General features: G+C 40.5%; 2 protein-coding genes across 2 annotated transcripts; both read left to right on the forward strand.

Annotated features, from left to right (window-relative positions):
- The first annotated feature begins 277 nt into the window (after nucleotides 1-277).
- cpb1 (carboxypeptidase B1 (tissue)) lies at nucleotides 278-22,588 on the forward strand. The gene is made up of 12 exons (XM_061238921.1): nucleotides 278-341; nucleotides 4,286-4,379; nucleotides 16,003-16,078; nucleotides 16,677-16,801; nucleotides 17,098-17,200; nucleotides 17,337-17,438; nucleotides 17,605-17,709; nucleotides 17,813-17,923; nucleotides 18,345-18,435; nucleotides 19,230-19,432; nucleotides 19,902-19,986; nucleotides 22,345-22,588. The coding sequence occupies exons 1-12, from the start codon at nucleotides 278-280 to the stop codon at nucleotides 22,530-22,532; spliced, it is 1,347 nt and encodes a 448-aa protein (XP_061094905.1). The 3' UTR covers nucleotides 22,533-22,588.
- Nucleotides 4,290-13,359, forward strand: agtr1b (angiotensin II receptor, type 1b). Its single transcript, XM_061240812.1, has 2 exons — nucleotides 4,290-4,379; nucleotides 9,239-13,359. The coding sequence occupies exon 2, from the start codon at nucleotides 9,328-9,330 to the stop codon at nucleotides 10,393-10,395; it is 1,068 nt and encodes a 355-aa protein (XP_061096796.1). The 5' UTR covers nucleotides 4,290-4,379; nucleotides 9,239-9,327; the 3' UTR covers nucleotides 10,396-13,359.
- Nucleotides 22,589-22,791: the final 203 nt, after the last annotated feature.

Below are 22,791 nucleotides of genomic sequence, written 5' to 3' on the forward strand. Positions count from 1 at the left end.
TCAGATAGAATGGGATGAGAGAAGTGCTCAGAAGAGCACAGACATCACTGCAAAAGAGCTGCAAAAAAGAGTAGCAAATACAGGTCTAGCTGTTCACAAGACAACAAGACTTATTTTAAACAACAAAGACCTACATGGCAGAGTTGCCAAAAACAACGAGTTCAACACAAAATTAAGCATCTTAAGTAGGCAAAAGAAAACGTTGAGAAGCCTGAAGCCTTTTGGAGCTTTGGACTGACAAAACGAAAATGTAACTTTTTGGCCACCACCAAAGAACATGTTGGAGAAAAATGGTGAAGCCTTTGTAGAGGAGAACACCTTGCTAACTGTGAAGCATGGAGGTGAATCCATTATGCTTTGGGGTTGTGTGGCAGTTGGGGGAACATGAAATATTGAGTGAGTGGAAGGAAGAATGGATTCCACAAAATATCAAGAAAATCTCTGTTCAAAGCTCAGTCCAGACATTGAAGTTGAAGAGAGGTTTGGTATTCCAGCAAGACAATGATCCAAAGCATACCTCAAAATCAAACATGAAGTTTTTGGAATGGGTACCATAGTCCCCAGACTTGAATATTATTGAAAATCTGTGGAGAGGTCTCAAACATGCTGTACTTGCAAGGCCGAATAATGCCAGAGGTGAATGGCCAGGAAGAATGTGGAAAAAATCCAAAAGCTGGAATGGAAAGACTCTTACATGGCTACAAAAAGCGTTTACAAACTGTTATAGTTGCCCAAGGAGAAGCCACAAAGTACTAACTGACAGGGTTACCTTTGCACAGGGCCTTAGTTTAAAATAAAAAAAATGTGTCATATTTAACACTATACCATTGGGAGGTCAGGTTCACTTCTGTTCACTTAGATATTAATTATAAAATACTTTTTGATCAGGGGTGCCCACAGCTTGCTCTTCAGAACCGTGGTGACCATATAAAACGTGAAGAGAACATTGATGATTCAAAGAACATCCTGTTTGAAGAACATTGGATTACAGCACAGGTCATTAACTGAGCAGTGTCATGAAGCCACTTGGGCACGCGCTTGGCTTGTGCAATGCTGAACCACATAAGGCCATGGCAACACATTGAAGCAGGGCCTCTGGGAATTTTAAATGTGTCTGAATGAGGACTGCCAAGGCCACACAGATTTTAGGTAAACACATGACAAGGAAATACGGCATACAACATGTTACATTTCTAAGTACTATGAGCAGTGATTTATAGTGTAAACCTAACTGGCAGATTAGGCTAGAATAGATGGGACTATGAGCTGAGAACCAGACTGAGAGGGTTAGTATCCAATTCTCTTAATTTAATGGTGTGATTCTGAAAATGTTTGGAAAGTCGATACAAATAACCCCTTTAAATGAAATTGCGCACAGTTGTCGCTTCTTTACAATGAGTTATCAGGTTTCCTCCAATCCTGTTGTTAAGCAGGATACTACAACATTTCTTTATGGAAATCAGGTGTATAATATTAGGTGAGGCTGATTATTATTATTTATGTGGAGTCTTCGCTATATATTTTTTTCTGTTAAGCAACAATAACAATAATTTATCCAAGACATGCATGCGCTAATCCTGATATTCTTGCTTCACACTGTTGTAACCTGCAATGCTGTAACCTTGTGTTGTAATTACAGTACACATTTATTTGAGTGATGCTTTTGTTATTTTCATTCTATTGGGTGTACTATAAATGTGACAACTTATGCTCTTTGATTTATTCAGACTGCTAGGTAGTGTCCCTCTTGGAAATATGTATATTGTATATGTAATACAGACTCTTGAGCCATGGCCTCACTGAGTTTCAGCCAACCTCTTGGCATCCTCAAAGTTTGATATCATTCCACTAGAATTATGTACACAATTTGGCTTTATGTATTAAAGTTCTCTTATGAGAGAAGGAAGGCTCACTGTACACTGAATACTTTGTCTTTTTGTCACTTACCACACCAAAAGTATTGCTAACGAGTTCTGCTGGTCATTTTCAAAAGCCTATTTTTTACTCCAGACTGTTGGTTTCCTAAAGACTGTTTTCTCAGTTTCTCAAAAGATACCACTAATTCACACACACAATTGGACCTTTTGACAGATCTGCTAAGAAATCATGAACTTGTCTTTTCACTTGGTTTCTTTTTCATCCCCAATGGACTAGAAAAGCAACCTTGTATTGTTAGCGAGAAACAACATCCCATCTCCGTGACTGTTACTGGTCACTAACTGTGTAGGTTTAAGAAAGGAAAACTTTGAAAAAACAGACAGTTTGTAAATCAACATAAGGAGATGTTATCATGGAGTGCACAGTAAATGGTAAGCTAAAAATACATGTACGTATGTAGTTTGCCATTTTCGTTTCATGTCTCGTATCTGTGTTTTATGTCCGCTCTCACTTTCTGTAGTCCTTTCATTCATTTCACCTGTGTCTCGTTGCCTGTTCCTCACACTTATACCTGTTTGTACTTTCAGTTCTATTACCTGTGTATTTATACCCGTATGTTTTTATCAGTTCTTTGCCAGATTGTTGTGTGCTTGTCTCTAACTCTCCAGTGTTTTCTGGATTGCCTGACCTGTTTGTAGGACTGGATTTTTTGTAACGTTGCATTGTCAGACTGCCTACTAGTGAATTAACTCTCGCTTGCAACATCGACCTTGTGTTGGATTACCCCTGCTATATCTGTTTGCAGCCGATTGACCCCTACCTGTTTTACCTGTCCTAAATTTAATAAAGACTTCTATTCAGCATATTTCCTGGTTGCGATCGGTTCGTCAGTCCTGGTGTCTGACAACTTCTTAGTTACAGCGCTTTTAACAGATGAACAATCGACCATTGTACAGATATTTCCTCATTCTACTGAGCTAATTAAGCGCCCTGTGTGTGAGAAGACCCAGCAACTGTGTTTGCACTGCCAAAGCTCCCAAGTTCTTTATGAACACTTCCAGGGCCCCTTGAGAACTGAACTGCCATTCTATAGCCTAAACAGAAGTAATCTCTCTGGGCTGGCCCTCAAGGTCACAGGGATGGGACAGGCACAGACTGGAATCAGTGGCTTTTTACAGAGGCCATTAGTGCACAATGGCATCGCAGTTGGCTAACCAAAACCAACCCAACTGGACCTGGCCACTTATCGGAGGTATTTGTGTGTTCATCCTTCCCTCGTTTGTCTTGAGCGTCAAAGGATTTGTGGATGGAAGTTTTCAGCCTGGACATTTCGCCCATTCAAAAAGTCAGGCAAGAAACAACAACTGCTTAGCTAATCCATCAATTTCAAAAGCAATGGAAGATGTGTGTCTCTGTAGAGTGTAGAGACATACATGCAAAGAATGTGACTCAGCTCTCGACACCAATCTAGATCGACTGGTATTGCAGGGAGCTGCCTAAAAATAAACTTTGCAGCATTAAATTAGCTCCAAGTCAGCTTATGTGCTACATATGTAAGCAAATTTGACTGATTTTCATTTTCCAGCAATTATATATTGCGTAAGTGGAAGGAAGGTTGCATATATTACAACTTTGTTGGTATCCATAACAATCAAGGTTCTAAGTGATTTTCATTCACAAATAGACAAACTGTGAAATGGGAGCCGTAAGCATTCTACACTCAAGAAATCCTTGTCTTGGAGGAATTGAATCGTATTACAAAACAAGCAGCAGAAGTGTTATCATCTAAACCACTCTGCCTAAGCAAGTCTAGCGACTGTCCCCATTTCCTTAAAGTACACTAGTGCCTAGCACACCTTGTCTAAGCAAAAAGAAAATGTTTTGTCAAAAATATGAAAAGCCAATATCAAAGTGGCTGAGAAAATAGTAAGCAATATAGAGTAAAATAGACACAGCCAGTGGCGCATAGGTGCCTGACACCTGTAAAACAGAAAAGGTATGATAAATGTTCTCTGCGTCTGTGTATGTGTGTTTGTGTGTGTGTTTTTGTGGGCTTGGGGAGGGATTAGTGAACAATAGTAACTCAAATCCATCAGTTTCTCCTGTCCCATTGCCATACAGGACACAAATGCAGTCACACTCCAGTGACACATCTGTTAATGAGGGTTTCTGAGCTCAATTAGCACAGCACTCTATACACTGTGTAGGGGTAAGACAGGAAGAGATAATACCACGATGGGGGGGGGGGTTAATGTTTGGAGTACTGATAAAGCAGACAGAGACAGGGAGGAGCAGCTTTGGTGCATGTATCTGTGTGTGTGTGTGTGTGTGTGGGTGGGTGTGTGTGTGTGTGTGTGTGTGTGTGTGTGTGTGTCAGCCAGTATCACAGCACATCTCACTTCTCCAGCTAACTTATGTCAGGACCATTCAGCACTGAGGAGCTTTCTCTACCTCTGCCTCTCCTTTCTGAAGCATCTTCGCTCACCGCTAGTTAGCCGCAGGTAAGCACTCACCCGACCTATCTGCTGTTTTACATTTAGGTATTTGCTTTTTGAATGTGCATTTCTCCAAACCCCTGATTTAGCTGGTGTTAGCAAAACTATATCATTTTTCCATTTGTAAAGTCAAAAAACATTGCAGTTTATTACTGTACCTGCATCATTTGTTTTTTCATAAAAAATATGACGAAGTCATGATTTTGCTTAGGTCATAATACAATATTGTACATTTGCGTCAATCATGCTTTAGTTAGCATAATTCATCAGGAAACTTTTTTATTTTGAATGTTTTTCTGCATTTTTGTAATTATTATTTTTTCAAACTCGTCATCAATTACGGTCAGTAGATGCATAGGTTTGTAAAGTGTCCTGTTTTTTGGATCCCTGCTGAATGCAAGAGGCAATCCCACTGGGAGAACAGTGTGTTCAGATCCAGAGAGCTGATCCCAGAAGCCCCACTGGGGGAAAGTTTAACTTCCTGACCAATAACAATGCAAATCCAGTGCTGGTTATTTTTGAGACCCCTTAAGAGAGTAAAATAAGGATAGAGGTGTGGGAACCACTGGAAAACACACTGATGTGCAATAATCACTGAATCTCAGCTTTACAGCTAAACTTATTGCACAGAGGAGAAGCTCTAGTTGTTGATGAGTTAGTTAGTCGATCTTCCGTCCAAAAAAATGTGTGTGCGCGCGTGTGTGCGTGCATGTGCGCATACGTGTGTGCGTGTGTGTGTTCATTCGTGTGTGTGTGTACTACATCTGTCACTGTCCGAACAAGACCTCTGTGGCTGTTTCTAGCTTTTACGCATGAAACAGAAATAATAGCTTAATGTAGAAATGATTGCCATATTGCTGTTATCAGTAGATCAGCAGCATTACCTGAGGCATGATTTAGATGAATTATTAACTCATCGTAGTTGCTCATAATGACTCCATGCTCTGCCAGCCAGATGGCTGTGCTCATATCAAACGGCTTTGTTGAAGGACCAGATTGATATTCGAGTTGAGGGGGAGCAAAAATATTCCACTGAGCGAGCTGTTCGCTTATTGCAAGGCTGTGAGGCGATGTAGTGTTTGAGGAAGGTCAACGTTTTTGCAAGATTAGTGTTAAGCACTCCTGCACACGAACCCTAGAATATCAGTATATAAGTTCTGAGCATAATTTGTTTGCATCCATCTGCTACTGGCATACCATATGCTTCAAACTGCTCATCCAATCAACTGCATTTAATCAATTAAATTAAAATCAATTAAATTATGCATGTGTGTATATTATAGAAGCAGTAAACTACCATTACTTGTAAGCCATTTTCCAACCATTTTCAAATGTTTGGGAAATTGATGCACTCAAATACTTTTATTGACGCCACCGTGACTTTATTGGCTAAATATGAAACGACACTATTAAAAAGCAACAATTAAAATGGTCTTTCAAACAATTTGCCAACACCAGAGGTGGCACATAAATCCATAAGGAAAAACAACTTGGAAAGTTTTACTTTGTTACTGTGGTTTTATAGATATCTTGCACCTGGTTCTAATGGAAGCTCCATATAGACTTCATCTTGTTTGCAGCATTTATTTGGGTCTTTTTGATAAGTGCATGTGAGGACCATGCACATTCAAGAGCTTGTTTGCTTTGCTGTCTGTCGTCACCCTGGCTTTATGACGGTAGCTCTGCTATGTCCGCTGTGTGACGTTCAGTTGTAATCACAATATCACCACCCCATGGCAACACAAACAATATGCTCGCACTATAGAATAAACCTATTTATTATGCGCTGTAAGCCAAGGTGAAATTAGTGGTAATTTTGGTCATTAAATGCTTAATAAATTACTAATACATGCACATTTGACATCATTATATCATATAATACAACAATTCATTATTGGTATATAACATACTATTATATAACAGCTATTATACCCTTTAAATGTAATTTCTCAAATTTTTTCTGGAAGTACCAGGATCCTTCTTATTAATATATAATAAGTATGATTTCTTTTTTTTTTTTAGGAAAGCTGTTAATAATGCATTAAGAAAAAACTGCACACTATTATCAAGTGACAATTTTGTTCTCTAAACAATGACCTCTAAACCTACACTCAGTGTTAAATGTTAAATGAGGACCTTGTGTGAGACCTCATGTAGACAAAACTGTTCTTAAACAACTACTTTTTTCTTGTTCTTCTATTAGGTATTTATTCAACTTTTTTTTAGACTAATTGGTCTTCTGCTGTTGTAGCCTATCCACTTAAGAGGTTCAATGTGTTATGTGTGTTCAGGGATGCTCTTCTGCATACCACTGTTGTAACGGATGGTTATTTGTGTTACTGTCACCTTCTTGTCAGCTTCGACCAGTCTGGCCCTTCTCCTCTGACCTCTCTCATTAACAACACGTGTTTACCTGCAGAACTGCTATTCACTGGATGTTTTTTTGTGTTTTGCACCATCAAAAAAAAAGAAGCAAACTCTAGAGACTGTTGTGCGTGAAAAACACAACTTTTTAATATAGTCCATTGAGTCTTTAGACAGTGGGGATTTAATATTGATTTAAGAACCAGACTCTTCAATTTAAATAAATATTTTGTTTTTACTGAGGTTAGTCTGGTGTGATATTTAATAGTATTTTCCCAGAAAATGTTGTACCACACACATATTTCTTGTATATTATATTACCATTGAAGTGAGTAAGCAGTGTGATATATTAAATGCTTGGAATGGCAAAAATTTTGAATTAGAGGCAACACGCTATAAAATGTGTTTACATGATTAAGTGGTTTGCCTTCCTTTAAGAAAGCTGCTGTTTGCATTACATTTCTGTTCATAAAAAGCACTTTTTTATGTCCGGTATTAAATAATTTGTCAAATGATTTAGCAGAGCGGTTTTCACAATTTCCACAAAAGTAATTCAGTCATATTTATGACTGTAAAACCATAAAACAGAATTGGTCTGACCAGGTAGGTTGAAAATGCTCAGTAATATTTTTCTTAGAATATGGAATATTTTAAATTAAGCAAAAAACTATGCTTGTGATTTGTGCCCTGCATCTGGACTCATTTACAGCCCACCACTGTTATAATCATTAGTGAAAGAAAACACTTTTAAATCTAACTAGTGACATCTGTGTTGCTGGTTTATTGCGCTGGGCCAGCAGAGGAAACTCAGAGTGATATTTCATTATTTTGTTGCCCTTGGCACCCCATGTCCTCCACTTGCAACAATGTCCACATCTGCAACTGATATCTTTGTTAGTTTATGGAGGAAGGGTTTTTTTAGGAATGCTTGAACCATGAAGTCCAGCTTGGTGATGTGCGTGGCATTTTCCACTGAGGCCGCACTAGCCCATCGGCTGAAAGAGGCTCAGTAGGGATTTTTATATTTTATATTTTTATATGACCCCCAAAGCCTCTTAAACACCTATAGTTACCTGTCCACCATACTAGTGTTTCATAACACTGTTTTGGTGTATGAAGCCAAAGCCACACAAAGTAGTAGCTCTTACAATAAAGTGTTTTGAAACCCCAAAATATTTATTTATTTGAATATTCTTGAGCAATTCATATTTTTTATGATTTTTATTTGCATTGACCTTTCCAAATCTTGTATATTATCTTGGTAAGAGCTCATTACATTATGGGGGCCAGAAAATCAGTGCATAGAATTTGTGGGTTGGAAGCCAAAATAAATCTTAAATGAACAAATAAACACTTTTCAAATGGTCAGTCAAAGATAAATAAACCTCCCTCATGTCTGGGGGTTAGAGGAGGATTGTATCTTGTGTGATTGTATGCCATTATGTAACATAAAATAATTGTCATAGTAAAGTATTGTGTTATTTGGCACTGTAATCTATATGTAAATGTTAGTGTATGAAACAATAGATGCTCCAGACAAATCAATTACACAGTGTGCAATTACTGCTGCACAATGAATATCAAAAGAAGACATTATTTAAATGCTGAAGGAAATAAGTAATTAGGCTGCCACCTTGTGGCCAATTACTTGATCTTCTCAAATGATCTTTACTGCATCCTCTGTTCTATTTTCTCATGGTGGTTTTCCAAGGCGAATAAAACAGATAATCAGAAACTGCATAGATAGATTGAAATTACATTTACTGACTTAGATACAATCAACTATCTTTAAGAAAGATTTCATAGTATTGCACTGTATTATCAATGTAACTTAGATTATGAAAACCAACAAAAAGAAAGCTAAATGTGAAGCACGTTTAAGGAGCTGATTTTTTCCAAAATGTGCTAGGTATAATTTTCCAGAGCAAACAGGTTTCATTTTCTCACAGTGAAAGTGACATATTCCTGACATTCCACATTGGTGTTTGTTTAGCTGTTTATTGATTAGGAGTTCACATACTACGTATCTCAGTGCAAAGTCAGCCCTCAACCCGGTAGTGTGCAGTGACATTCTCTCAAGTCTTTCAGCATATTTCAGCTCTATAATGTTTAGTCTTGATTTACACCAGTCATAATGCACATGAATTGTTTCCGTCTGGACATTACCTGTTTGCCCAAATTGACTGCTTAAGTAATAAACATTGTATAGTTTTATTAACGAAACTCATTAGTGAAAAAATGTTCAAAGTAAAAATCTAGAAGGCCAGTATAATGTTTTAAAGCGCATTAAAAAGACAGAATAATAAAAAACATGTGTTGAAAAGGCCAGTAATGTGGACCCCAATGTACATTTTTATTGGGTGGGTTTTAATGACAGCTAGCACCTTTCAACTTTGGTAATTTGGGTTATTTTTATGGTTAGGCCCTGCAGTAATGAGAAATATTTTTTGTAGATCAGACTCTCATGTTTTCCTGTTGTTTTTTAAATATTTTTTTAATAGGACAGTGAGGCACTTCTGCCTGACACACTCCCCCAACTCGGCGCCTGTTGTACTTCCTGCAGTGTTTTATAAAAGGAAATAAATACAAAATGGGGAATTCCACAGCAGGAACTATGGAAGATATACATCTAAATTGCAACATGTCTGGGAACCATAAATTCATCTTCACTTTGATCCCCGTCGTCTATGGCTGCAACTTCATCATCGGCATTGTGGGGAACAGCATGGTGGTGGCCGTCATCTACAGGTACATGAAGCTGAAGACGGTGGCCAACATCTTCGTGCTGAACCTGGCCGTGTCCGACCTCACCTTCCTCATCACCCTGCCCATGTGGGCCACCTTCACCGCCACGGGCTACCGCTGGCCCTTCGGCGGGTTCCTGTGCAAAGCCAGTGCCGGGATGGTCATCTTCAACCTGTACACCAGCGTGTTCTTCCTCACCTCGCTCAGCATCGACCGCTACCTGGCCATCGTCCACCCTGTGCGCTCGAGGCGGCAGAGGACAGCGGTCTACGCGCGTATCACCTGCGTCCTCGTCTGGCTGTTCGCCTTCCTCCTGAGCGTGCCCACCGCGTTGACCCGCGACGTCTTCCAGATCAGGACCTCCAACATCACGGTGTGCGCCATACTGCACGGTTCCGAACCCAACCGCGTCATGGTGGCCATCAGCCTGATGAAGACCGTCCTGGGCTTCCTCGTGCCCTTTGTCATCATCTTCACCTGCTCCTGCCTGATAGGCAAGGCCCTCCTGGACTCGGACCGCATCTGGAAGGACAAGTCGCGCAGCGACGAGGTCCTGCGCATGCTAGCCGCCGTGGTGCTGGCGTTCTTCATCTGCTGGGTGCCTCACCAGGTCTTCCACTTCCTGGACGTGCTGGCCCTGCTCAAGGTGATCGAGAACTGCCGCACGCTGGACATCATCGACTCCGTTATGCCCTTCACCATCTGCGTGGCCTACTTCAACAGCTGCATGAACCCCATCCTGTACGGCTTTGTGGGGAGAAACTTCCGGAAGAACCTCCTGAGGCTGCTGCGGTGCGATCGGCCTGGCACCAGGCCGCACACGGGCAGCACCACCAAGGCCGGCAGCCTCGCCTACCGCACGTCGGAAAAGCTGCACCTAACCAAAGAGGTCTCTTTGTCCAATGTTAAATGAGGTCCTTGTGTGAGACCTCATGTTGACAAAACTGTTCTTAAATAACTACTTTTTCTCTCTTTTTTTTTGTCAAAATGTTTCCACCTCACAGTGTTGGAATTCATGGGCCCATCTGCAAGGTCCTCCATCAATTCAGGGTATATAGGCAAGTACAAGCTATCCTCTGAAATAAAGTATACTAGTTACTGATTCTTTTGAGACTGGGGATGCCTGATTAACCATGTCACTGTTGTGCAATGAGACCACTGTTCTATTGAATGAAAACCTCCTTCCCTGTGGACTGTGGCCATCCCATAACCTCTTCTGAAGGATTTGAAAATTTGATTTTCATAGATCTCTAGGTGCTTTTTTTCCCTCATTTCCTTTTTCCACAATTCTTTGACCAATGAAGCTGATGGCTTTATTGTCATCATATACGTATAGTGTATTTAATCTATTCAGTTTCAGTAACACACTATACCTGGGTCTCCACTGCAGGTTATCTACGCACAATATGCATTGTCTATAGTATATAAATAAAATGTGTGAAGTATAACCAAACATTTACTTTTTAATATGCTAAAAAATTGAATTGCCAAATTACCAGTTGTGGAACAATATGGAATCAAAAGTCATTGGAATTGCTGGAATATGCTGTGTGATTAACATACATTGCTTGCTTAAATGTATAGTTAATATACATACTTGTGTATTTCCCAATGATACATTGGTATGATAATTTTGGTGATATAATAAGTTAGGCCTTAATTATATAAATAGTACATATGGATGAATGACACAGGTCAACATATTTTACCTCTTATTATGACAAGTAAATGTTATTAATACAGAATATCATTCATAATCTAAGAAGTGTATATGTGAAGCAGTCCATGTTTAAATTGCAGTTTCAAGAGATTTCATAGTGCAGGAATGTGTTCAAGTAATGATATTTTTTTTATTTCTTACTGGAAGTAAATTGTGACGGGAATTGAGAGATGCAATACATTATTATATGGTGATTCTGACTAAATCATCACGCCACCCATTTAAATGACCCTGTTGGTGGTCACAGAGATCTAGAGCTCAAGGTTACGGGACATACACTGAATGGGACACTAGTCCATTGCAAGACAAACAGTGCATAATATATTTATTTACGACATTTTGTTGGATTACATTGCACCCTGGGAGAACAAGCAAACTCCTCACGGAGAGAATTTAATGATAACATATAGTCATTCTCTTATTTTATTTGACATTAATTAGACTGAAACATAAAATAGTAATTTCATTGAGAAAATTGGAATATTCATGTTCAAAACGTACTACTCTTATGCCATAATAATTCTAAATTCAAATATATATGAAAGTATATTGGGTGAGTTTAAAAAATGGTAAATGGCAGGCATTTATATAGCGCCTTTATCCAAAGCACTGTACAATTGATGCTTCTCCATTCACCCATTCATACACACACTCACACACCGACGGTGATTGGCTGCCATGCAAGGCCTCAACCAGCTCGTCAGGAGCATTTGGGGGTTAGGTGTCAGGGACACTTTGACACCGCCTGGGCGGGGGATCGAACCGGCAGCCCTCCGACTGCCAGACGACTGCTCTTACTGCCTGAGCCATGTCGCCCCCTCTGGTAAAAAAAGAGAATGTTTTTTTGTGTACTGCATGGATTGTGGTCAGCACAAGGCACAACAGTTCCACACTCGTGGGGATTACATTCATGATTATTGTTGATCTCAGTTGAGAATAAGGAATTCTTCAGTATGTTTCATCTAGCATCCTTGTCGTTAACTCTGAAGCAGCATCCTAACCATTTGAACCATTTGTCTTTCTTTGAAACAACCTGCATATTCTGTTACTTGGTGAAGGGCTTGTGTAAATACGTGCTAGTGTACAGGTATAATATTTTGTACAGATTTATTTCTGTTTAATGTGCTTTGCTACTTCAAAGTGTCACTGTTATGTTGCCTAGTCGTCTTTGACTGCTGTTGTGCTTCTGTTTATGGCCTATTCAAGTGCATGGAGGTAATGTATTTGAGTGGCAAAGCTAAACTTGCAAAACAGTGAAATAATATAAATCTGAGAGACACAAATAAAACAGCTTTTTAGAAAGCTCAATTCTTAAAACTGTGATAATACTGTTCATATACTGTATGTATGTATGATATTTAAATGATGTGTGAAATGATTTGTGGTTTTGAAATTGGGCTTGGATTTGAGGTCTGGACTAATACACTGAGCTTTGACTGTGTGCTTGTACAGTTCTCAAGTGCTCAAGTGATTGCAATTGCTTTTGTTTTTATCAGGTAAAAAACTTGAAGTAAAACAGGTTTAGAACTAAGCTAAGTTTCTTTTTTTTACTTTCTTTTTATGAGTGACTATCAGACCTTTGTCTGATGCATATTTACACTTAGATTTTTAACAGTATTTAAATATTGCCATTTTGGATTCAATTATTTTCACTTACACTGACCGAAACAAAAATGTTGTAAATGTAGCATTTCAAATATGTTTTTTGAAAAAGCTGAATTTTGAACTATACCATGGCATGACATTTTGTTACTAAATGACAGCATAAAAATGATAAAATCGCTATATTACCCACATTATTTCACATGAAGGCTATACTCTGAGAATACTTTAAATACATTATTTTGAATCGCAAATACTTATTCAAGTAATTTGAAACAGATTTTTGAAAGAATATTTTAAGGTAATTTGACTATTAAAATACCTGTATATGTTTCACCCATGTCTTATCTCTCTGATTAACAAACTCATCCATGCTTATGTGTGTCTGTCTGACATCCTGCTCATGAAGACTGATGAAGCATGGCCCACAGTGTATGAAATCCATGTCACTGCTGTGACATACGACAAATACGATTGCCATTGCTGTCTTATTTTAATTTCATTTTTGTTTTATGGATTAATGATAATAAAAATACATATGTATATGCTGGGAAATTCTGATTATTTGCTATTTGTACCCTATAAAATAGAAATGTTATCAAGAAACCCCTTTGTAATTCCAAAGTAAAAGCACAAAATAATGTTTTGTAGCTATATATCTGTAAGTTAAATTCGAAAAAAAAAAATTTTGTACAGGTAATTTAGAAAACGCCCTGTAGTTTTTTTCTTTTTTTTGGTGCTTGGTTTACTTGACACAGCTCGTATAAAAACACTTGAAAGTTGTTTCTGATCAGATATTTTATGAAACAACAGTAGTTTTAGGAGCTAAATATCATAATATCTCAAAAATTTACCTTTCCTGCCAAAATTGCCCTTTTCACCTGTGGTGCCTCCCCTTAACAATGAAAAACGAAGTATACATTTGCTATTGGTGTGACACATTTTAGGTCAGCTGAGTCATTTAATCCACATGGGTTTGTTAGGTAACCCTGCCGTAAAATCCAGTGATGACAGTTTAACCAGCTTGTAAATGAAGCTGGTCAAAAGCTGATCTAGCTGGGTATGGCCTGGTCAACCAGCTAGTGTTACAGCAAGTATATTAAGGGATCTGGTTTCCTAGTGAGCTGTTTCAAAACATAGCTTGAGCTGGACACACCATGTCACACTCGTGTGAACTGGCCAGCTAGTTAAACACTAGGAAATCAGATCCCTTAATATTTTACCTTAAAATGCCATTAATCTTCCATTCATAATGAAGGCTATTAAGGTGTTTTTAATGGATCATTTTTTTTGCGTGCACAAATTAATGATCCATTAAGGGATCTTGGTTTCCTTTTAAGGGGTACTTAATTTAAGGGGGTGTGGTTTCAGGGGTAATGTAATGTAGAATAAATAATAAAAGTAATATATAATTAATGACATTCTAGGGTGAAACTTTAAAACTTTTGTATTTCATAGTGACATCATGTCAAGTTCTCAATTATTCAAAGGAGAAAAAAGACAAAAACTTAGGTGAATTAGGCCTACAACAACAAATTACCGATGGTTTTTGGAAGTATAAGTCAATATTTTCAAAATGTAGGCCTACTTATATTTTATACAACCCTAAATGATGTATAAACAATAGCAAGATCAAACTGTGGACATATTGAAAAATGATTACGACCATGGCTATACAACTATATAAAGTATGGCTGTCAGAATCGGAATTGAGTAGCTATTTAGCCAAGCCATGGTATAAATGAAATATAATACACACAAACATATATTGTTTTAAGGTTTTTTTAAGCTTTTACGCTACCTTCCCTTCTCTTACTTATGACTGCCCTGCCTCAGGTTAGTGTTGTCAAATGGAGTTCACTTCCGCCCAGCTGTCTATGAAAATCCATTAGCGCTGTAGATGGTTATTACCTGCACATGTTTGTTCTCCAGAGGATGAGTAACTGCATGGGTTTTATGGGTTGCTTCCACATAAGATAATATGTCTCCCTCCATTTGAGGAAGACGGCACATGATTTAATGATGCAGCAGCTTTGAGCTGAAAAAGAGTCAGAAGACTTGAATGGAAGGCAGGATGGGAGAGATCTAAGAAATGTGCTGACTGAGTTAGGTCGGATTTATACTTTTTGTGTTATTCATTTTTAAATGAATAGCCTAGGATGCAATACATGATGTTGGGTCATCAATGGTGAAAGTTTGCCTTTGCAGAAATTTGACAGTCAAAATCTGGAACAAATCACAATGTGGAAGAACCTTGAAACCACAGGATACAACGGATGGTATGCAGAAACCTTCATTTTGTAAATAATCAGCTGAACTACAATGAACTCAAAATATTTAACAAAACTTATTTAAAACTGAAGCAAAATTTGTTTGGACAACTGTGTAAAGAACATTATTAAATGCTTCTACCTGAAACTCAGGTATGACTTAATCTGTAGACTGGCTCCTGAACTAAACTGGTGTCAGTGTGTTTCATGACTTTTCTTTATGCAAGGAGGCCAATGATTGAACTGACTTACTGTATGTGATGCTGGATAAATCAGCAGTTTTAAGGAAGATTACATGTGTATGCTGTTTTAAAAGATGACGCAGTATCAAACTTAACAATTAAGCAGCAATGATGCTCAACACATTTCAACACAATTTCTGTTAGACATGTCTGAGACTACAACACAGAACCCACTGAACCCATGGCTATTTCCCTCAGGTATGGTCAGAAATCACGCGAGTCGTGTGGGCACATGTCTGAAGACCAACATACATGTCCTTGGCTCAAGGCCTAGCCTTCCACTGGAACAGCCATGGACCTGTCCAGTTGTCTGTTAATTATTGATTGAGCATCATTCTGGTGTCAGTCTCTGATTAGAAGTTGAGCATTGCCAAAAGGAACATTTAAAAATAGAAGATGCCGGAAGCGCAGAGCAGATAGCGTAGGGCGCGTCATGCATGCCGCGATCCAGGCTGTAGGGATTGGTGGAATGGTGAAAGGAGGGGGTTATAAAGGATGAGTGGACTGTCAAGCCATTCACACAGTCAACATGAAGGTGCTCCTGCTCTTGGGGTTTGTGGCAGTCGCTCTGTCTGAAGTGGCAAGATTTGATGGGTATACTTTACATTTTCAGCAAGACCTGTTGCGTCGAACCTACAGCTTGCGCTCTGGCCTGACGTTTTTGTGTTCTGCTCTTCCGTTTTCAGAGAGAAAGTCTTCCGTCTCAGGCCAATGTCCGACGAGCATGTGGCCATCATCAAGGAGTTGGCTGGCAACATTGAGGTACAATGCTAAGTATTGAGGTGTGAGATGTGCTCAGAACAGAGGGATAAAATAGACCTGACTTAAGTTGTAGATCTACAATTGAGCTGGTCAACCAGCTACCAGCTGTTTCAAAACCTAGCTTGCGCTGTTTCTTTTCAGCAGGGTGTACATTCAAGTGTGTGTGTGTGTGTGTGTGTGTGTGTGTGTGTGTGTGTGTGCGCGTGTGTGTGTGTGTGTGTAATTTCCCTGGTTATGGGTATGCACATGCACTTTCTTGTACGTCGCTCTGGATAAAAGCGTCTTCCAAATGCAATAATGTAATGTAATGTAATGATGTGTTTTACAGTCATGAAGCTGTGTACTATTATAGCGGCTGCCTATAGCCTAGTGGCTAAGGTGCTTCACTAGGACCTGGAAGGTTGATGGTTCAAGCCCCAGTCATGATAAGATCAATGCAACTGCTGGGTCCTTGTGCAAGGCCCTTAACACCACATTGCTCCTGGGGGGATTGGCCCCTTTCTTAGCCTAATTAACTGCAACTAGCTGTGGATAAAAGCCTCAGCTAAATAACTGTATTGTAGAGTAATGTTTTGTATTCGTTTGTCTCCCCCTGCAGGTGGACTTCTGGAGTCCAGAAGGGGTTGAGCAGGTGGTGGTGAGCACTGAGGTGGACATCCATGTTGACGCGGCCCACACTGAAATCGTCAGCACTCTGCTTCAGCAGAGCGAGATGGAGCACGAGTGCGTTACTGAGGCTGGGAGGAAACTGAATTTCAGCTTGAGTTACTCCTTACATAGACAATTACGTTTGAAAAAGAATTAGACTTTCATTTATTTTCGTATACTCTCACTCTCAAGGAAATTTAGTGCCGCAGAGAATTAAGCGGTTCGTTTTTACTCTCATTCTCTGTATGAATTGTTAGAATTTCAGTGCAGTTAACACAAACGGCAATGGTGTTCTGTTAAAGTAAAACAGTCAAAAGTCAAAGGAGACAAAGGGCAGACTGAAGTATGTGTTCATTCTCGCTCCCCGAAAGGGTGCTGGTTGAGGATCTGCAGGATTATGTGGAGTATCAGCTGGACAACCCGGAACTCTCCACCAAGTCCTACAACTACATGAAGTACAACAGCTGGGACAAAGTAGGGGGCTCTGCTCTCTCTCTTTCTCTATCTCTCACTCTCTCTAATCTATTTCCCTTCACTTCAAATGGCTCAACTGCCACTGTTTCTGTGTTCCCTTTTTTCAGTGATTGATGTTTCATATGTATTCTCACAGATCCAGGCCTGGATGTCCTCCATGGCTTCGTCTAATCCCGATCTCATTAGCACCCAAGTGATTGGCACAACCTTTGAGGGGCGTGCTATGACTGTATTGAAGGTATTGCTCTGATTCCTCCTTTTAAAACCCAGACTAAGCTATTCATCATTTTTGATATTATTTAGCATGTGGTTTGAGAGCTAAGTTCCAAGCTTTGAGTAAATTAATGAAATAATTAATGATTGCTGGTTTTAAGTTGAGAGCCTTCTCCTCTCGGCACACACAGATTGGCAAGCAGTCTACCTCCACCAAGCCTTCTATCTTTCTGGACTGTGGCATCCATGCCAGAGAGTGGATCTCCCCGGCCTTCTGCCAGTGGTTCGTCAAAGAGGTGTGGAGGCTTGTTATGTACAGATGCTGTGAGATTCTCCATCTGTCTTCCCAGTAACATTGGCAATGGTGACCGCTAAGCGAGCTTTCTTGCCTTATTTCAGGCTGTGGAGACCTATGGCAGCGATGCCCAGATGACCGAGCTTCTGGACCAAATGGACGTTGTCGTTCTGCCTGTCTTTAACATCGATGGCTATGTCTATACCTGGGCTAAAGTAGGTTCCCAGCACTCCAAATCTGGCTTTTATCTGTCATGCCATAATGAGCACACAGCCCTGCTCACTGTGCAATCCCTCATGCATTTGTGAGTACCATGTTGACACTGAATGTAGACACAAGCAATTGCATTCTATGACGGCAATAGATTTATGCCGTCGTCTGAAAGCAAGGATAAGATTGCCAAATTATGTCTTCATCACTGCCTCGTGATAACTGAAAATGAACAATTATCTCGATGAAGATGATATATTCTCTTGCTTTGTGCTTGTCACGTACACACATTCTGTTCTCTTTCAGTGATCAAGAAGCACAGCTCTCTGAATGCCAAGCTGAAGATGTTGCATTTATGTAATGTAAAGTTTGCAATATGCTGGGGCTGAATGTGTGCTTACCATGTCTCATTGCTTGAAACTGTAGAACAGAATGTGGAGGAAGACCCGCTCCAGGAAGGCCGGTTCCTCTTGCATTGGTACCGATCCCAACAGGAACTTCGATGCTGGCTGGTGCAGTGAGTACTTTGATACTGTGATTTTTGCACCCTACAATTCAGCCACAATCTGTTACTTATCTCTCACAACAAATATCAACAAAAGATTAAGAGAATTTACCAGAAGAAGATATAGATATAGATTCTTTTCAAACAACCTCAACCCATCACAGAAAACCAATTTGGTTTTAATGCTTTAATAAAATGGACAGAAGCATTTTTCACAATGCATGATTTTTGTGAACAGCTTTTTATTGGCAGTTTCTGGCGACATTGTAAAGACATCATAAAGGCCAATAAACGGAGGATGTCAAGTCATACATCAATATTAAGAATCACTGACATCTGCAAGGAAGTATCAACATGACTAGTGGAAGTAACTCAAATTCTAGTTTTTCTGTAGATTCCTGTAGTAATTTATAATAAATTAAGGGCCGGTTTCACAGACACAAGTCAAGCTTAGTCCTCGACTAAATTCAATTTCTCTATTCAAAACAGAATTTAGTCTAGGACTAGACTTAATCTGTGACTGTGCAACTGGCCCAAAAAGTGTGTAATTACTTTTTTTTGGAAACCATTTTTGACACAAGTATATTTTCGAACTTCACTCCTCCTAATTACTATTGGTAATTAATTTTTGTTCAATATTTTATAAGTCATTGCAGTATTAGTGGGATTCAGTACAGTAGTATGAATCAATGTACAGTAGTACTTAATTTCTTCCAAATTATGCTAATTAGAATTGTATTGGAAAACAAATGAAAAGTGCTAACCAATGTTTTGCCCACCCTGACTTCTTCTGTTCACCATCTCAGCCACTGGGGCCTCCAGCAACCCCTGCAGCGACACCTACTGTGGCTCAAAGGCCGAATCTGAGGTAGAGGTCAAGGCTGTGGCTGACTACATCCGCCAGAACAAGTCCAACATCAAGGCCTATCTGACAGTCCACTCTTACTCCCAGCTGGTGCTGTTCCCATACTCCTACACCTACAAGCTGGCTGCCCACCACAATGAACTGGTACTAGCCCACATTGTACATTACACCTGATGTATGTCTTTGCTTTCCACTATATACAGCACTGGAGAAAAACTGTGCTGGTATGTCAGTAGTATAGTACAATTATAAAGCAGCCTATCAACAAAGAACATAGGAGAGTTTAAAATTGCAGAAAGGAAGCATACTAATACAGGTTCTGTGCCATGTCACCCATGTGTATACCATTGGAATACCACTGGAAGAGTCATCGGAAGTGTCTCATGAGCATTTGTATGTAGTCTATAAACTGATATGCCTGCACCTCTCTCCCTGTCGTTTTTTAAAATCTTATCCATTATTTGATTGTATGTCATATACAACATAAACCCCCATGTAGAGTAATTCAAAGTGAGAGGTGTATCTGCCCGTTACACTCTCCCTGTGATCTCACCCGCAGAAACGTGTATCACAGTAAGCTGATATCCAGCATCCTTTCCCCTGTGCCTTTCAGATGCAGTTAGCTGAGGAAGCTGCTGAGGCTCTGCGCAGTCTGTACGGCACACGATACACCAGCGGCCCTGGTGCTACGACAATCTGTAAGTCTGATAACGACATCACTTCCTGTTTCATTCCTGAACAACTACCGGCCTGTCTCTCTTCTTCCCTTTCTCGCTAAAACTCTGGAACGGGCGGTCTGCTCCCAACTGTCCACTTATCTTCTCCAGAACAATCTCCATGACCCCAACCAGTCTGGCTTCAAGAGTGGCCACTCCACTGAAACCGCCCTGCTCGCGGTCACTGAGGCACTCCACTGTGCTAAAGCAAAATCCCTCTCCTCTGTCCTCATCTTCCTCGACCTGTCAGCCGCCTTCGATACAGTCAACCATGAGATTCTGCTCTCATCGCTGTCTGGGATGGGTGTCACAGGTTCTGCACTCACTTGGTTTTCCTCCTACCTCTCTGGTCGCTCCTACCAGGTGACTTGGAGGGGCGCAGTCTCCGACCCTCACCCCCTACAAACTGGAGTCCCGCAGGGCTCGGTTCTTGGGCCTCTCCTCTTCTCGCTATACACCATGTCTCTTGGTTCTGTTATCTCTTCCCACGGCTTTTCTTATCATTCCTACGCTGATGACACCCAACTCTTCATTTCCTTCCCCCCCGACACCCAAATCACCACACGGATCTCTGCCTGCTTGGCTGATATCTCTGCGTGGATGACTTCCCATCACCTGAAGCTCAACCTTGCCAAAACTGAGCTTCTCTACATCCCTGCTAAGTCCTCTCCGTCAATCGACCTCTCATTGACTGTTGAGGACTTTGTAGTTTCCTCCTCCCGTACGGCAAAGAATCTTGGGGTGACTCTTGATAACGGCCTCACCCTGGCTCCACAAGTATCCTCCACTGCCAGAACCTGCAGGTTCTTTCTGTATAATATACGCCGTATCCGTCATCTCCTGACTGAGAAAGCCACCCAGCTCCTAGTCCAGGCGCTCGTCATTTCCCGCCTGGATTACTGCAACTCCCTCCTAGCCGGTCTCCCAGCATGTGCCATCAAGCCCCTCCAGCTGGTCCAGAATGCTGCAGCCCGCCTGATCACCAGTCAGCCCAGGTCGGCTCATGTCACTCTGCTTCTCATTGGCCTCCACTGGCTTCCTATTGCCGCACGCATCCGTTTCAAGGCCCTAGTGTTGGCATTTCAGGCTGCTAAGGGGACTGCCCCACCTTACATACAATCCCTGATCACTCCCTACTGCCCAGCTAGACCATTCCGGTCTGCCAGCTCTGGTTGCCTTACGGTTCCCTCTCTACGTGCACCTGGCGGTCGAGCTGCACGTTCACGCCTGTTTTCCGTTCTGGTTCCTCAGTGGTGGAATGACTTGCCTACCACTGTCAGAACAGCAGAATCCCTCCCCCTATTTCGACGCAGACTCAAAACCCACCTTTTCAAACTCTACCTTAGTCCTCCCTCCTGATTTCCCCTGCCTCTCCTTTCTGATATCCCTATCCTTGTCTAACCCCCCCCCAAAAATTTTTTTTGCTAGTTTCTGGATGTGATGCTCTGACTTATGGTAGAACCTATGCACTTGTAAGTCGCTTTGGATTAAAAGCGTCTGCCAAATGACTAAAATGTAAAATGTAATGTAAATGTTATACATTCAGCTTACATCATTGATCAAAGCAGAAACTGAGCTGTTTGTATATACCAAGAGAAAACACAGACACACGCCACTTGGACAAACATAATCCTTAACATATATCATGTTTACCATGTAATAAATCCTTCATTCAGCAGTCTGACACTAATTTATTCTATGGAAAATGTCTCATTTATGATAATGATATGAGCTGAGGTATAAAAATGCATCTATTTGACCACCAAGCATCTAGGTTACAGTCCATCCTAAGAAATACAAAAATGGATTTCATGTAATGAATGAATACATATCAAAGCAAAAAAGCTGTTATTTACCTCTGGAAGGCTTAGCATTTCATACCTTAAACATCCCAGTTGTCCCATTTATCAGACCTTCTATAAATAGTAGGGTACTACATATTGTAGCAGCATGGTGCACATAGCACACAGAAAATAGCAGCCACTGCTTATCCTTGTATTCTGACATGCTCATGATAGGTATTTTTAAGCGCAGAACTGATAAACCCTAGAGGCAATTTATATGCACTATTTGAATGTGTATACCCATGACTTTGGCCTCAAAAAATAACCAAAATTTGTCCTTAATTTATATAATATATAATAACTATTTAAAAAAACACCAATGTAATGTCAGATAATATGGCTTTTGACCAGGGTAGCCTGTATGCTCTATGTCCACCAGTGTCGGTTAACTCTCAGTTAGCTGATGGAAGTGTAAAATGCTGGACTTTTTACTTCCGAAGATAGAACAAAGGTATTCAGCTGATATGATAAAACACCTTAATCAACTTTGTTTCAGACCCCGCTGCTGGAGGCTCTGATGATTGGGCCTATGACCTGGGGGTGAAGTACTCCTACACCTTTGAGCTGCGTGACACCGGACGCTATGGCTTCCTCCTCCCTGAAAGCCAGATCAAGCCCACCTGCGAGGAGACCATGCTGGCCATCAAACACATCGCCACCCATGTGCTGAAGAACCTCTACTAGGAGGGGATTCGCACCTGTGTCGAAGTAACACGTACAATAAAGTATCCAAATATTCACAGGACCAATGTTATTGTTCTCCTCCCTGCTGAAAAAAAACAGCTTGGTAGCTGGTTGGCCCATTCAGACCAGCTCCCAGCTCAGCATGGTGTGGCCAACTCTCATTTCAAACCAGCTAAGAACATAAATTGGTTGCCCTACTCAGACCAGTGAGACCAACTATCAAACCACCAGTAATAGATAAGAGGTTGATAATCAAGGT

This window comes from Conger conger, chromosome 4, assembly GCF_963514075.1.
Source record: "Conger conger chromosome 4, fConCon1.1, whole genome shotgun sequence".
Taxonomy (NCBI): Eukaryota; Metazoa; Chordata; class Actinopteri; order Anguilliformes; family Congridae; genus Conger; species Conger conger.

Coding starts and splice junctions, on each gene's coding strand:
- cpb1 (XM_061238921.1), top strand. CDS start 278: ATGTTGGAGAAAAATGGTGAAGCCTTTGTAGAGGAGAACACCTTGCTA. Junction 17,710..17,812: donor GCCAGTGGTTCGTCAAAGAG/GTGTGGAGGCTT, acceptor GCCTTATTTCAG/GCTGTGGAGACCTATGGCAG. Junction 19,433..19,901: donor CTGCCCACCACAATGAACTG/GTACTAGCCCAC, acceptor TGTGCCTTTCAG/ATGCAGTTAGCTGAGGAAGC.
- agtr1b (XM_061240812.1), top strand. CDS start 9,328: ATGGGGAATTCCACAGCAGGAACTATGGAAGATATACATCTAAATTGC.